The following is a 16,964-nucleotide window of genomic DNA, read 5'->3' as shown; positions in this document are numbered from 1 at the left end:
TTTTAAGAATAACATTTTAATTATTATTTCTATTTTTGATTTTATAATTATAATGCTTTTTAATCTTTTATAAATTTATTCATATATATATTCCGTATTATATTAACATATATCAATATTGATTTATTATTGATAAAAAATAATTACAGAAAAAAACTAGTCTAAATCACTTTAAATGTCTTTCTATCCAATTATATATTCAAATTTTTACATATGCGATTTATCTTTTCCACTCTTTTACCTTTAATTCGCAAGTCCAAGATTATCAGTAATAAGCCAAGCCGATTATCAATGAGGTGGAATGCGAGCAACTTACCTAGTACGATCGCCAACGTCTTCGTGGCCTTGCGTTCTTTCTTGGCCGAGCTTTTCTCTCTCTTCTTCTTGCTGGCCTTATTGGCCTTATATATCGTGAACCTTGACCCGGCCGACGCGTTCTTCCGGTCCTTTTTTCCGGAGGATGACAGTACGCTGGGCGTCCTGGCAAGCTGCAGCGGCAAAAGCGAGCCGGCGCTCTTTAGTCGCTTCAGTTCCTGCTTGTTCGCGCCGCCGTTGTTACCGTTCTTCTTCGTCTGTGTCGAGGAGGAAACGCTGGTCGGACCTCGAGGCGGCGGCGGCGACGACGAAGTTGACGAGGATGGTGGACCCGAAGTGATTCGCGGATTCGGACTCGGACTGGAGTTGGTCTCGAGCGGCTCGTGGATCATCGTGCTGCTCGCCGCACCGTCAAAGCCGCTGGAGTCGTTCCGCTGTACACTAGGTGTCCCGGACAGCTGGGCCTGCGCCACGGCACTGAAACGACAACTGCGATTCGAGTGTCAGAAAGAGACTCGATATTCACCGGCTGCAGTGAACTTTTAATTTTAATAACTTTACGATTTAATTGTGATTTCTGTTGTTGATCAATAAAGTCCGAGATTTTATGTCGAATGCAGAAATATAAGAGCACAGAGTAGAAATGAAAAGCCATCGAACTGGCGCAAATTTTAGATCGCAGTATTTTCATTTAATATAATTTGTTTTATTATTATTACTATTATTATTATTATTATTATTATTATTATTATTATTATTATTATTATTATTAGCTATATGATTACATTTACATTCTGATTATGATTGCATTCAAAAAAGTGCATTTAAAAAAAGTAAAATCTTATATTACTCTTGCTCCATATAATATTTTTGTACATTATTATCACCTTTAAATTTTGCATTCAAATATCAAATAGAAAAATTTTCGTTTATTTTAATTTTTGCACAATATCTTTTTGTATTTTTATTATTTAATTATTGTATCTTTATATTCTAGAGAGAGAGCTTTGTGAATATTTAATAATAATACATTTTTCTGCTTTTCGAAAAGCATTTTAATCGCGTGCTTTTTGATCAACATAATTTTGCTACTTTGGTATTGTATGATTGGAATATGAGAATATATTTAAAAGAAAATATCTCATGGAGAATCGAATTATGTAGCATCTGAATGGAGTCATATTAACAATTTTTTATTAAAATATGCATGCAAGCGACAACAGATCTTACATCTCTCAGAGACAACAATACGAAGGGAACGAATCATTTTAAACAACGAAATTTCATCTTTTATATAGATTACATAAAACAGACTTTTTTAAATAATTTTTTTACTTTACTAAATATTTTAATATAAAATATTTTTTCATATATATGTCAAAATAATTGTTATAATATTAAAATAATAAATCGCGTATGTAATCCGTTCATAGTCACTTATAATGCCATGTTATATCGTCTCTCAATTTTTAAAATTATAACTAGAAAACAGGAATGTGTGTGTGCAACTACTAAGATTTCTGTTTATCTACAAATTGCATTCTAACAATAAGTGTATAATGTTCTTCGTATATTTAACAGAAAATCCCACTTGTGGCAAAATAAATATTATTATCACTTCCAATCAAGCACTGAAAATACACGTTAATTAATAATCGTGAAATGCCCGTGCCTGAAGTTGATTGGCCTGTTTTCAAAGATAACTCTCTCTCTGTTTCTCTCTCTCTTTCTCCCTCCCTCCCTCCACCCTCCTCTCTCTCTCTCTAACGAGTAGTTAGAATGCAAATTGTTCACACACGCCAGTACAAAGGAACCGTCTATCGCGATTAGCCGACGAACTTCCGGATTACTATCGGAGCGACGAGTTTCCATTAAACGAGTACTATACGCGGGCTTTGTACGAGGTTTTGGAAATAGAGAGACACGCGAACGTTCGAACCGAGTGGCCATCGTTGTACCGCAGCCGAAGAGAACGAAGAAATTGAATGGACCACGAGATCACCGGCTATTTGCTACTCGCCCTATTGTATTTCTCGCACGTTCGCGAGAAGATCCGTGAATTTTTTTAATTCGCTCAATTGCCCGATCGCCTTAAAATGTTCAGTTCGTTGGGAATATCATGATTTTCTATCCGAGATTTTCGATTCGACAAACTTTCGGTGTTATTCTGAATTGTTTTTGTCTCTTTGTCATATGAAACAAATTATTCGAAAAATGCTCTGAAAATGTAAGATATAACTAATCAAATATTTTGTTTAAAAGTGCAAAAATGTATTTTAATGAAAAATAATTAATCGTAGTTTTTATGGAAAAGCCTATTTAACTTTTTCATAAGAAATTCAATATTGCCTTACAATTTGTTTTATGACAAAATTTCAAAGTTACCGTTGCATGTTTAAAAATAATTGTCACAAAATTATATGTGCAGAGCAAGTGATTATATCTATCCAGTTAACAATACAAATATTAAATACGAACAAAAATTATTTACATATACGCAACTATAAACTCAAAACATATATTTATAAACAATTATTTGTAAATTATTATTGATGTAAGAAATTAAACATAAGAAAATAAATTAATTTTGAGTGAAATTAATTATCTATATTAATATATATTATTTGTTTGAGAGACATATACACACATATATACAAACATTATTTCTCACACATCTAGATTATTTCTATATTTACCCGTGCGAAAATAATTACGTTTCGTAATTTAATAATATATCATCTGTTATGTATTTTACTACTGCAAATATATTATCAAAAAAGCAATATATATTAAAATAAATAAAATTAAAATTACAATATATTAAAGAAATAAAGACAATTCGGAATAAGTAATTATTGCTTTCTCGAGATAATAACACAATAATTCTTACATTATTAGTAATCTGAAAAAAACTCAGAATGAAAGAGAGATACATGAACATAAATTTTGGTCCGCACGGGAAGAAATAATACCTTCTTAATTGGAGATTTTTCTTCTTCTTTCTCTGTCAATAGATTAATTAAAGGGTAAACTGAAACTTTTGATTGAGTCAAAGCCTTTTTACATTACTTGAAACCCTTCAGAGAAAAAAATTGTAAGAAAATAATTATTGTTGAGAAATTTTATAAATTTCTTTGTCATATGATATCGACAAAATGATAGTATAATATCTCCTAAAAAATATTTAAATTTATATAGTAGTTCGATCAAATATTTATCCATATACAAGTGTTACATTACGCAAAAGAAGTTCAATCTAATAGTTCAATTTAGTTAAACTCAATTTCAAGTATTTCTTTTAATATCGCGAGAAAAAAAGAAGAATTTTCTCTTTGTGTAATAATAATATAAAAAATACTGAAATTATATTTTAAATATCTATAATAAAAAAGAACTGTCGTGCGCGAATTTTATTTTTTTCTTTTTACATATGAACGAAACATCACGTATTTGTTTTTTCTTTTTTTGCCTTTTGAGCATTCGTGAATTTTTAAACGATTGTCTTATTTTTCGGAGCTTAGTGACTGGCAAAAGGAAAAATTGTATTTTTATTATATCATTCATTATATATTCTTTAATATATATAACCCGAGTTTATTTGTGTGTGAACAATTTCATAAATGTCCAGCATGTTCCACAAAAAAGATGCAAAAACTAAATATTATAACATTATTTTATTTCTTTATTTCTTATTTAAAAAGTAACTTTTATTTATATAAAATGTTTAATATAAATTCCCCGTTGTAATTTTTAATACAATATTTCTCATTTATTGACTTGTGCTATTATTAATTCCAATAATCGGGGAAGATAATTAATGCCCCATAAATACAATGCAATATAATTTATCGTTTGATAATTATACATTTTACAATATCGAATAAACGATACTAAAAACCGCACAAATTCTTTTCATTTGATTTCATCTCGTGCTGTTATTGTAAAAAAGTATACTTTAACGATGTAGAAAGAAAGTTATTGTCTCAGAAATGATGCATTTCTTTATCTTTCATGATAAGTATGACATGTCGCGTTGCGCAACAATATGACAATGCGATCCGATATCCGATCAAAGTTGAAAAAAAATTCCGACATTCTTCTTTCGCTCGAGACGAATGAAAGGAAGATATGATGAAATTCTTACGCTGCTTCCTCGACGACCGTGGCTAAAAAGAATTCCGTGCTCTTGTCGTTGGAGATGACGACGACGGGATCGAGGGGCGTCTCGTCCTCGTCCTCGTTGCTGCCGGAAGCGGTGTTTGTAGGTTCCTCGATCCCAGGAGCCACCAGGGCGGCCGCTCCCAGCGCCGTTTCCGCAAACCTTGCCACAGAATACCCACTACGTGATCTTAGTCAAAAGCCTCTAGAAAAGCCTCTACACCTATCATGCACTTCCTTGTTTTTCCGGCATCCCTCAGCATTATTCCAGCAAGTAGCGTATCTACCATGCACAAAGCGATGACACGCTTTTTGACAGCACCTGCAAGATCCTGAGTGACAGAGCATCGCTGTTTCTCTTTTACGACGGAGATCTCAACGATTGTCGTTTATCTTTAATTTGCTATGAAATAACAATTGAAATCACAATATTCAAGTTTTGTACTTATTTCTCTTTCCTTTCTCAATTATTCAATATTTAAACAAGAAAATTTTAAGAAAGAAGAATTATATTAAAATATCAAAAATTTTCATGTAAACTCTATTGTACGCTAACTTTGCGAATTGAAAATTGTAGTATATAATATAAACGCCTTGACTGATAAAATCTTTGATATTGATATTTCCCGCCAAATAATGTTATCCAACATAATATGTATTATATGAATATATGAATATTACGTTAATTTATTCAACAGCCTTTAACGTGCAATACGCACCAATGCATTTAAACTAAAATTCGGCGTAAGTTTTTCAATTTTCTTCATAATATATTCAAATTCGCGAATTTTATCAAATTGAATATTCTCTAAATTTGTGATATTATCAGAATTTTAGCTATTCGAATAATGCGAATTTGCATTAAAATGTTTAATGTCTGTGAATTCATGCAGAGAACTCGCTTTGCATTGCAAAATAATGTCTACATTTAGCAAAAGATCACGATTTGAGTCTGCTGTCATAAATTTTATTAATACCCCTTTTTCTTCTGTAAGCTAAAAGTTTTGCGGTTAAATTTTACATTAGCAAATTAAAAAAAATGATAATAATCCGCAATTTACTTTGAATGTTAAGCAATACATTTGATAATTGCTTAAAACATGACGCAGCATTTTTTTAGATTGTCAGTTTTTTGCATACATAAGACATATTCATGCACGAATAAACTTCCCATGGGAAAATAGTTTTATATGTTAGAGAATTTATTTTTATATTTGAATATGCAAATTTATTGCACGAATGAATTCGCAATCCAAATAAATTGTAATCTAAATAAATCTTAGAATTTAAGTTTGCAAGTTGAAGTATTTTTAATAAATTATTTAGGGAAAATAAAAAAAAATTATAAAAAGATATTTCGAGATATATATTAACGTTAAGATATATACCTACATTTATTTATTTTATATTGGATTAAATAGCAACAAAATCAAATATATAAAAAATATTAATATATAAAATTATCAAAAATAAAAAATGAGTTATTAAATAATTTTATTGTTGGTATTTTATGTTTTATCAAAAAAATGTTATAATCATAATTAATTCATTTAAATTTTTCTGACACATATCTGTATACAATACGTATTATTAAAGAAAACCATTATAGAGATTTACGCAATTTTAATTAATTAATTAATAAACATCCTTTATTTATTTCCATTTAACACAACACAAGCAATTTCAACTTTGTGTTATCATACGGGATAATTATTATTTATGATAATTGCTCGGATAAATTCAAGTGTCATGTACACACATAAAGATAGCTTCGGAAGAAGATGTGCGTGTCCCGGCAACAGAATTCATGAATTAAATTGTTAAGTTAAATATCAAAATTTCGGTTTTGGCCAAATCTTGGTCTGTGCGATAACAAAATCGATAAAGGGACAACGTGGCCGACATGGGTGCACATAGGGAATTAACCAAGATGCCGGATTATGTCAGACACATTGTACCCCAGAGAGATATCAAAATATATATAAAGTTACCGCATTGCGATTGCAACTATGAACACCTAATGTCTAATTTATCAAGGACCGAAAATACTGCATATCATAAGTAAAGACGATTTACGTCATAGTAAAAACTACTAAGCTAAAAGCTAAAAAATATAGAATAATTCTCTACGAGACGCGAAAATGCTTATTATTAGTTTCTTTCCGTTAATAATAACATCAATAATGGAAATATTTTTATAATGCAAATAAGCATTTTTAAATATAAGTTAATTTTTTGATTATGTTCGCTTATAAAAAGTAATGTGAAATAAAATAGTAATTTTATTTTTAAATATGTACAATGCTCTTGCGTAAAAATCTATAAAGATTTTAAAACAGTACAAGGTTAAGAAAAGAATCTCAACATCGCTAAAATATAAATATTACCGAAGCTATAAATTCACACGTTCAAAAAATAAATAAATAAATAAATAAATAAATAAATATATATATATATATATATATATATATATATATACCATATATATTCAGATATTAATTATTATATTATATTAATTTAGGTTTTACATCAATTGTCAGAAATAATGAAAAATCTTTTTATACTATAGATAGCGCTATTTTGTGAAAAAAACGAAATAATTCTTAGCTTAATTCTGTTATATTCTATTAGTTTATTCAAATTAATCATTATTATTGAAATAAACTCATTAAAATAACTCATTAAAATTTTTTGTTTTCTTATTATTATATAATATAAAGTTTCTATTATATTATAATATATTTTTACTTTATTTTTTATAATATAATATTTTTTTACTAATGCTAAAGTATGTATTTTTAGTCACATTTTATAATATAAAATAAAATAAGGATCGTAATTGATGCCTTTCCTGCATTTTAATTTAAATTCGTTTTTTGATAATGTTAAATCATTTTTCGGCTGCTTTCCCCAAGTATATGAGTACGTGTTTTCTCTACATATAAGCGCTTAAATATTTAAATTTTCTGCACTCTTCGTTGGGAAAAAGGTAAACAGGAGTTTGTGTTGGGAAGTTTCGTTTATATCTTCATGATACTCTCGTTGGTGGTCTCAAGTACTTAACGAAGTATCTTAATATTTTTCGAAAATCTTGGGTATCTAAGGATGTTGGATATTTACGAACGTATATGTCTATGCATTAAGCTCTATAGCGCTGTATAAATTGTTAAAAAAACCACTTCGCCGTTTCTCTTTTCCATCTACAAATTAAATAACTATCTACTTTATGTGGGGGGTTAAGTTTTCTTGAATAGAACTTTAATTGAATATCTATGCCTGAATACACAACTTTTTAATTTTCAATATTAAATATCGTTTTATTTAGACCAAGAATTAAAACTCTTTTGAAGTAAAAATCAATTTAATCAAAATATAAAAAAGTTTGTTATCCATTATTAAATTCAATTTATTGAATTAAGTCTTTAATTTAACATTAAAACATTTATCATTTTTTAAATTAGGAATATTATAATATTTACAATACATATACATACAAGTGATAGTACATTTTGTACATATATATCATATTATGTATTTATCGAATCATAAATCTGAAAAGAAACAAATGTTCAACTAGAATACTAGAATATGCATTTTATATTTCTGTAAAGTTATTATCATCGCGCATTAAACTTTTCGAAGTAAATAATGTTCGAATTTACGGTCTGCGAATAACTTTATATATTCTGATGCATTGCTAAATAACTATATATAAATAAACATAAATACTATCAGTCTGATTATGATATCACGTAATAGTCATATAAATTCTATACAATCGCGGATATTTACTTTGCATAATGATAGTGAAATATTTATTGTCGTTTATATTTAAATTGTGCACTTAAGATATTCATTCTTAATTTCTTTGAAATGCAGATCTTTATTGCTATAAATACTATTTATTTTAATAAAATAAATCATAATAACTGATAAAAATATAAATTTATCTTTTGGTTTATAAAATTTATTCAAGTCTTTTTTATTCTAACACTACAATCTCTTAATTTACTCGATGTTTTTATTTATATTAATCAAATTTTTTGCCACTAATGTTATAAACGTCATAATTGTTGATAAAAAGATATTTTTCCCCATAATATTCAATTTGCATGAATTTTAACATCAAGTTTACGTGAAGAATGAACAAGGAAGATGTAACGAGATGCATACTTTGAAAGATGCAAGCAAAAAGACTGGCGATTAAACCGCGTGGAAGTAGTTGGCTATTCAAGACGAGGCCGTCCTCGTCAGTACGACGGAAATGAAAGCACGTGCAAGCGGGGGCGTGCGAGAGAAGCGAATTATCCAGGGATGCCCGAGACTTAACCCTCGGCCATGCCGTTCCTCGACCCGCGCCCTGTCAGCTGACGCCAATCTCTACGAGAAATTGTCTCGTTGAAATGCAAGCCTTACACGGTCGCGAAAATTGAAAAGAATTGTCGCGCATCGAGCTCTAAGTGGAGGCAGCCTATCCTCGCGCTTATCGTACCGGCAAACGGGCCGGATAATATCGTATAAGGGAGCACATGAATAAATTTCCTCTCGTGCTCCTTTTCCGCAGTATAATTTGTCATGGATTTGGGAATCGCGAAAATCAATCCTGATTAGATCTAATATATAGAATGTGCTTTCAGCCACAGCTTCCTTGCCCAATTTCGAGACGATCTATTGTGTGCGAGAAAAGTTATCTATTATAGTTATTTATTAGTATTAAAGTTATTTATTATAGTTTTCCCATTGTTAACAATACAATAGGAAAGTTTTGTAATTAATTTTAAGTTCTTCCAAACATTATATAATTAAGATTTTAGATTCTCTTATTTTCAAACTTTAATTTTATATAGAAATTACAAGTCTTTTAAATTTTCGAAAAATTAATTTGAATTAATTTAAAAAAAATAAAATGCATGTATATCGCATTTAAAAAAACTCACTTTTCGTCTGTGAACATTTATGGTAAATAGTATATATTTTTATGTGAGTAAAATTATATATTTGTGTATATCTTATATTATATAGTCATATATATATATATATATATATATATATATATATATATATATATATATATATATATATACATATATAATAACAAGTACACATGTGTGAATAACATATTATATTTACATATTATAAATAATTGGACATTTTTGGCATTGGGCAATATAATGAGAATTGTGTTCGTGCTAAAATAAAAAAAATTCAACGATTTAATAAATTATTTTATGTAGTAGACCTGTAAAAGCTAAGAATTGAATAACCGAAGAAAAAGTGAAAAAATATACAAGTTGAAAATTCAAGAGGAATTAAAAATCCAAGAATTTATCGACCTACGAAGCTGGCACGAGGATCGAAAATGCAATAGTTTGAGGATATATAGAAGTACATGTGTACATAAAACGTACATAAAACGTTCATAAATCGTATTCTATTTAATTTTTAAAAATTTGAGATTGCAGCCTGTGTGCCAGAAGACATAAAACGAATGCGCAAAGTAAAAAAAAAAACAAAAAAACACAGAAATATTTCTTCACTTCCACACGTTATAAAGTATTAACATTTTTATTTAGCAAATTTTAATCCAAACTATATTAAGACTGCATTCGTTTTTTATAAAGTCACGTGAAAACAAAAATATATCAGAAAAAGAAAGCAGACGATATGTATGTATATATGTATATATGTATGTATGAATGTATGTATTTACATGCGTCACATGCAAAACAGCAGTTTTATTAAAGATGTAAAAGATACAGCATAAATATAGTATAGTAGCTGATATATTTTTCACATATATATAATAAATAAAAGATACCTTTCAAATTAATACGAGTTATGTTTAAATGTTTAACATCATTATAAAAGCAATCTCAAAGTCAAATTTAATTTTAAAAGTCCAATCTTAATGTTTTCTCTCCCTTTCTCTTTCTTCCCCCCTTTTCAGTTTTGAATAAAGAACATTTAATTGCAAAATCAAATATCCATATTATTAATTATAGAGCACATTTGGAATAAAATTGCGAGAATCGATCCTGCTGTAACTTTTACAGTATAACAAGGTAATAAATATTTAATTTATTAAAGTGTGTTTTACAATCAAGTTTTACTCACCTACGCGTATGTGCGATATTTTCGATAATACTTCCCGGTTTTATATCGCCTAGATTTGGTTTCCTGCTAGCACGTGCCCTTCTTGCTCTGTTTCGCAGAGCCTGAAACGATCAATTGAAAACCTACATTGCGATATAAATCAGACGAGGGGTTGCAAACGCAAGACGTAAACGTATAACATAAATCTTTGCGTGAGATTCTTGCAGATAACATTTGAGACGCGTTATCGAGCACCTATCTACAGTTAACGAGATTTATTTCGACAGTTTTACAAAAGGAAATCCCCGCAAAAGCATTATAATATTTTGTTATTGATTTCGGTGCATCGACAAAAGTTTAGTTTCTCTTGTAAGTTTCAAAGAAGAGTTATAAATATTTTTTGATACCTATTTTCCTTTACAATAATATATTTAAAAAAACATTTTTGTGATTATTTAAAAAAAATAAATCTTCTATAATTCAAATAATTATTACTATGACGAAAAAAAAATATAATTAAACTTATATTTTATTCTTTTTTTTATATAATACTATAATACTATAACACTATAGTATTGCTCAAATTACAGTTAATAAACATATAAATTGTTATAACATATAATGCATATTTATTATATTATAAATTTATAATAAGATTAATAAGAGAGATGCATATAAAATTCTATCTTTTAATAAAATATCGCTAGATTTTTTTTCTGAAAAAACTCAGGGAATTTCAAATACGTTTATTTTTTATTTAAATTTATCTTTTATATTCTTTAGAAATTCCAAAGTTTAGCTTAAAAATTTGCAAATGACAATGGTACTATCAAAGATGCGTTTTATATCATGTGAGTGCATATATAGTGCATATCGCACAAATAACGTGGTCACATTATTGAAAACAGAAGCCATGTATCAATATTATTATGGCATTTCACATGCATTGTTCGCGTATAATTGCCACAAGTATGAAATTAACAGTTCAATCGAAATGTTCTATGCGCATTAAACGTGGAAATTATCTGACTACTCTTATTTATGATCAATCGCAATATAATAATCGCTGTATAACCACAAGACACTTTGTTCGACACATCTGCGCTCGAAATTAATAGTATGAAATTTGAATATTTGATTGTTACCGAATACGAAATGTTCAATAGACAAATAAAATTGATTTTATAAATTTGTTTATATAACATATTATATATAGCCATATTTTAATTTCTACATTTTTGTGTGCATTTGATTTTTGAAACACAGATTTTCGCGCAGTTACATTATGATTATATAATGATTATATTATTATAATCCTGACATGTCCAATAATCTAGATAAAAAATTCCGATAAATCTAGATAAAATATTCTGACATGACATATTACAATTTTTATACATTATGATTTTTTTTCAATCCTACAATTTCAAGGCGCAATTAAAAAATTTTTCTGTCAATAACAGAACTGAATTAATTTTAGCGATGCCGCAGAGTATAAGTGACAATTAAATTACGAAGACAACGGACTCGCCTTTATAAGAGCTTTCATGGTGCAGCCAATTTTGCGATCAGTTCACGTTCCTGAACTAATCACAGAGATAAAAGAAGCGAGAATAAATTTTTGCCCTTTTATAATCGAGCAAGAGATAATTTCTTTTGCGTCTTCTTGTCATCGCGTGCGTGCGTCGATTCAACTACAAAGACAGCTATAGACTCCTTTTTGAAGCAGAATCTTTGAAATAAATTTCACTCGCACTCTTTGTGCAATTGCTATGCAACGCAATTGTATTATATTTTAAAATTTAGCACAAATATAATTTAATTGCAAATAAAATGTAATTTAGTTGTAAATTTTATTTACAATTTTACTTAATTACACAATCGATTTTCGATAGAGTGATGTGAAATATATTGTAATAACTATTGATCACAATTACGTTTGAGAAAGGTGAGTTTTTTAAATAAAAAAATTTTAATTATTAAATTGCAGAGATTTTTAATTGTTGTATTAAAACGTTGTTTATGTTGATTACTATCATGTACCAACAACGGTTATAATATTTTATTTAATTTATAATATGCAATTTTGAATGATTCTATATTTTGTTCTGGCTAATTTCATCTAAGACTTTCTTATATCTTCATATTTTATATCTTCATATCTTTCGTGAGAAAAAAAAATTTATATATTATATACGTATACTTTTTTATACTAACATGGTTTTGTGAAAGAAATTCAATTTCTCTCTCTCTTTCTCTTTAAAAAAATTTTTCTTATTTCATAGAGAATCTGAAGATGAATATAACTGTCATGTGTATTGACATACGGATCGCAAAATATTGATCACACCATGTATACACATCCTTCAATTCGCTCTTACATATGCGAAAAGATACAGGTTTCACACGATGACATATTTGCGCGCAAAAAAAAGATGATCGCTTTCTCACCTTGAATATATTATAGTAGAGAAATACCATAATGATGCAGGGTATGTAGAAGCTGGACAAGCTCGAGTAGATGATAAAATCCGTATTGTAGAACAGACATTGATCCGGTATCCGGTCGGGAGTGTTATTCAGGCCTAGGACAATCGGGCTGCCGATCGCGGCCGATATCGCCCAGACCAACAGTATCGTCAACCATACTCTTCTATTGTTCTTGTGCTTCGCGTACTTTATCGGCTGGGTCACCGCTATGTATCTGCAATTCAAATTCGGTTCGTGTGTGTTGCAATTCCCTCGCATACGACGGACATTATAGTCGTAAAACCGTGTCCGCAGATCCAACGACATCCTTGTCTCGTCCGTCTCTCAGAATTCGCATTTCATGCGATTAACGGTTCTATTTGTTGCGTGTAATTATTACAATTATTATTTTTAATGATATTTTTTTTAGAATAATATAAGATCTCTGCATAAATTTTAAATATGTGTGAAGTAAAATATACTTAAATTTTGAGCAATCAATGTGTATGTACAATATATATGATGTGTAATACCTGTATATAATCAGTAATATATATATTTTATTTACTGCAAAGAAAGTTACAATTTTTTGAAGATATTAATAAGAAATTAATATAATATATATAAGTATAAGTATTATATATGCACATTGATTTAAACGAATTATCTTTTTTTTTTTATTAATTATTTTTTCATAATTATAAATTTTTAAATATGCCTTACATTTAGTATATCTAATTCTCTTATGAATAAGTTGCATTCCATGCGTAGGCGTGATTTATCTATATTCAAGGCATTAAACCAAATCAACCTACTCCATTTTTTTCTGATTTCCAAACTTTTCCGAAATTAACGTGATTCTTCTAGGACTGCCAGAATAAGTGAAAGTATACATTAATGTCTTTTACTATCGAAATTTAATAACGAATGTGAAAAAATTGTAATGTATTGTTATAATTCATTCCTTTGATTCATTAGACTCATATGTGATGCATTTATTTTAGTTTTCGTATGTAAAATTTAATTAAAAGAAGTATTTTTTGTTTATAAATTAAAAAATTACGAATTTTAGAGAACGTTATGTTTTCTATAGAATATTTTTATTTTGCATACTTTATATGTGTGCAATATGTGAGCTTTTCTATATAAAATAATATTTATAAGAAACAAAAATTTTATTTGAAAAAAGTTTTCCGTCCAAATACATATATGTATGTGTGTGTGTGTGTATATATATATATATATATATATATATATATATATATATATATATATATATATATATATATATATATATATATATATATATATATATATATATATACAGAGGTTTCATATATATATATATATATATATATATATATATATATATATATATATATATGAAACCGCTGTAAAAATATTGTGTATATACATATACATTATTTTTACACTGGTCCTTTCATTTTAATATAAATAAAAGAAAAATGTTTACCTGTCTATCGAAATAGCCACGAGATTGAATATAGAGCTCGTGCTGCAGGTTACATCCATTGCGATATAAAAATCACAAACAAACCCAGGTAAACTCCAGGATCCGTTTACCTGCAAAAATAAATAAATAAAATTAATTAAATATAAAAAATTTTAATTTATAATAGATTAATCTCGAAAAGAAATATTTTAATTATAAATTCTGAGATAAATTTTTATGTAAAAAATACTTATATTATAAAAATAAATATTATAACATTTATCGAAAATAATATTATAAATATCATTTATAATTATAATAATCATTTATAAATATCATATTCTTAAAAACTAGTGACTAGTCTTTCTCTGTTATGTATTACATAATAATTATTATTCAGATTTATTATGTTACCTCATTATCCTTGAAATAATGAAAAGTACATATCATTTATTTATATTAAATTTACACACATTTTGTATAGCTTTTCAATATAATGTGATATTAATAAACTTAAAAGAAATGCTGAAATAAATAAAAATTATAGTAAATTACTATTTATATAATCATTGAATATACTTTTAAATTCAGTGTTCAATTCATGCATATTCAATATTGTATAATCTTAGTATAGTTCCAATAATTGAACTTATAATAGCTGCTTTGGTACATTTGTGTATTTCTGGATAATATTCTTCCCCATTCATATTTCTCATAGTAATCTTATCCGAAAGTCATGTTCACAAAACAATAATATGTTGTGCACGATTTTGCACATCACTGGACAAATATTGTGCACGGCTGCCAACGAATTTAGACGAGGAGCAGATGCATTTTTCAAGCGGACGATTCGCTGCATTCCGATTACATCGCGCGTTGGTACAATATGTGCAATGCGGTTTATCGCTGCGGCCTATATTACAATAGCGATTATTTATTTCAACTTTTCTGTACGTTGCGCTTCACGAAATCCCACGATAAGACTGGCTCGATTTTCCCGCATGAAGTTTTCTCATGTGGAATGTATATACGATGGCAAAAGCAAAGTTACTATTATATTAAATTACAGAAAATTTATATTTGTTTATATAAATATGTAAAGTTTGGACCGAAGAAAATGGGAAGCTATAAATTTTAAATCATGATAATTTATAATATATTTTTTTTAACATTCACATAACACAATTTTTTAAATCATTTACAATAAAAAATATTTAATAGTACATTACTTTTTATCATAATTATTTTAAACCAAAAAAATATTAAATAAAGTATTAAAAAATTAGATATAAATAGATAAAGCGAGATAAAATATCATAATTTCATTATTTGAGAGTAATTACAAGACGCATCTCTTTTTCATATTTATTAAAAGAAAATAATCGCTCGATAAGAAGACAAAAAAATTACTTCAATTCTCTTTTATAAATCAAACCGGATATCCAGTCGATAGATCTAAAGGCGAGCTTTATTTTTTTAGCATCTTACACTGATTTTTCTCCATTTTGCGCCGTTATTCCTTTTTTTATTCAAAAAGGCGCACCTACGAGCATCTTTTATAACGGAAGCTGGAGGAATCTTGATTTATTTGCAACGTTCGTGTCTCGTGTGCGAAATAACTTACGGTCGAAACCTGTTTGAAACACTCGGTCACATATCTGTCGCCACGTTCATTTCTGTAGAGTCTTTATCCGCGAAACGTTTAAATGAGCAGCTTCAATGGAATAATAGAATAATAGAGAAATAGAATAATAGAAAAAATGCAATGAAATAATGGAAAAATTTTGGCAAGATGTGATTATTGTATTAAATTTTACATATTTATTGATTTTAGTAATAATAAATTTTAGTAATAAAGTAATTTTTATTTAATTACATGTCTTTTTTACTAAATTTTTTAATGTATATATTATTCATAGAAAATATTTTGTTTAATTCGCGTTCGGAAATCGCAATTTAAAAAATTCTGAAATATCGTTTTGACTATGTTTATCACTCCATATGCGGATCTTCTTTCGGCTATCATTTCTTTAACAAGACCGTTGGATATACGTTAAGAATTTGTATCATCTTTTCTTAGTACGCTATTGCACGTACAGAAATCGATAAGTTTGTGCAAAAGTACGTGCGAAGAAAATTATATTTTTGCAATTTCTCATTGATTTAATGCTTTTATTTATTTTGTAAAAAGATTTTAAAAAATAACTGTATGGATCTCTACTTATTTTATTTACAAATAAGCAAAATTATTAAATAGATATTTACGCTTATTAAAAATATTTATAACAGTATACATTAAAAGAATTTCTAATATTTTAAAAGGTTACTTTCTTTGAAGTATGAAATTGTACTTAGAAACTCTTACGTGTTCTGAACATGTGTGGAAAAGGGCATGTAAAAGGAGTAAAGGATCAAAACCCAAGCAAAGAACAAAGAAGGATTTAATTTATCATTTTAAATATGTGCAATCTGTGCA

The 16,964-nt window shown here is 28.0% G+C and overlaps 1 protein-coding gene across 3 annotated transcripts in view; it reads right to left on the bottom strand.

Annotated features, from left to right (window-relative positions):
• Positions 1–16,964, bottom strand: part of Dop2r (dopamine D2-like receptor) — a 213,744-nt gene that overhangs the window by 4,638 nt on the left and 192,142 nt on the right. The window contains exons 3-7 of one of the 3 annotated variants that reach the window (XM_083085606.1): positions 14,510–14,619; positions 13,018–13,270; positions 10,588–10,688; positions 4,460–4,654; positions 317–804 (exon numbers count right to left, since the gene is read on the bottom strand). In XM_083085606.1, coding sequence (XP_082941732.1) covers positions 317–804; positions 4,460–4,654; positions 10,588–10,688; positions 13,018–13,270; positions 14,510–14,619 — 1,147 coding nt within the window. The remainder of the gene's footprint in view (positions 1–316; positions 805–4,459; positions 4,655–10,587; positions 10,689–13,017; positions 13,271–14,509; positions 14,620–16,964) is intronic. The other 2 variants (XM_083085607.1, XM_083085608.1) reach the window with 2 other exon arrangements.

The sequence above is a fragment of the Camponotus vicinus genome, unplaced genomic scaffold (assembly GCF_025532165.1).
Source record: "Camponotus vicinus isolate PSW18456_S1 unplaced genomic scaffold, iyCamVici1.0 SCAF_12, whole genome shotgun sequence".
In the NCBI taxonomy this organism is placed as follows: domain Eukaryota; kingdom Metazoa; phylum Arthropoda; class Insecta; order Hymenoptera; family Formicidae; genus Camponotus; species Camponotus vicinus.
The sequence above is the reverse complement of the archived record's forward strand: the minus strand, read 5'-3'. Positions and strand labels throughout refer to the sequence as shown.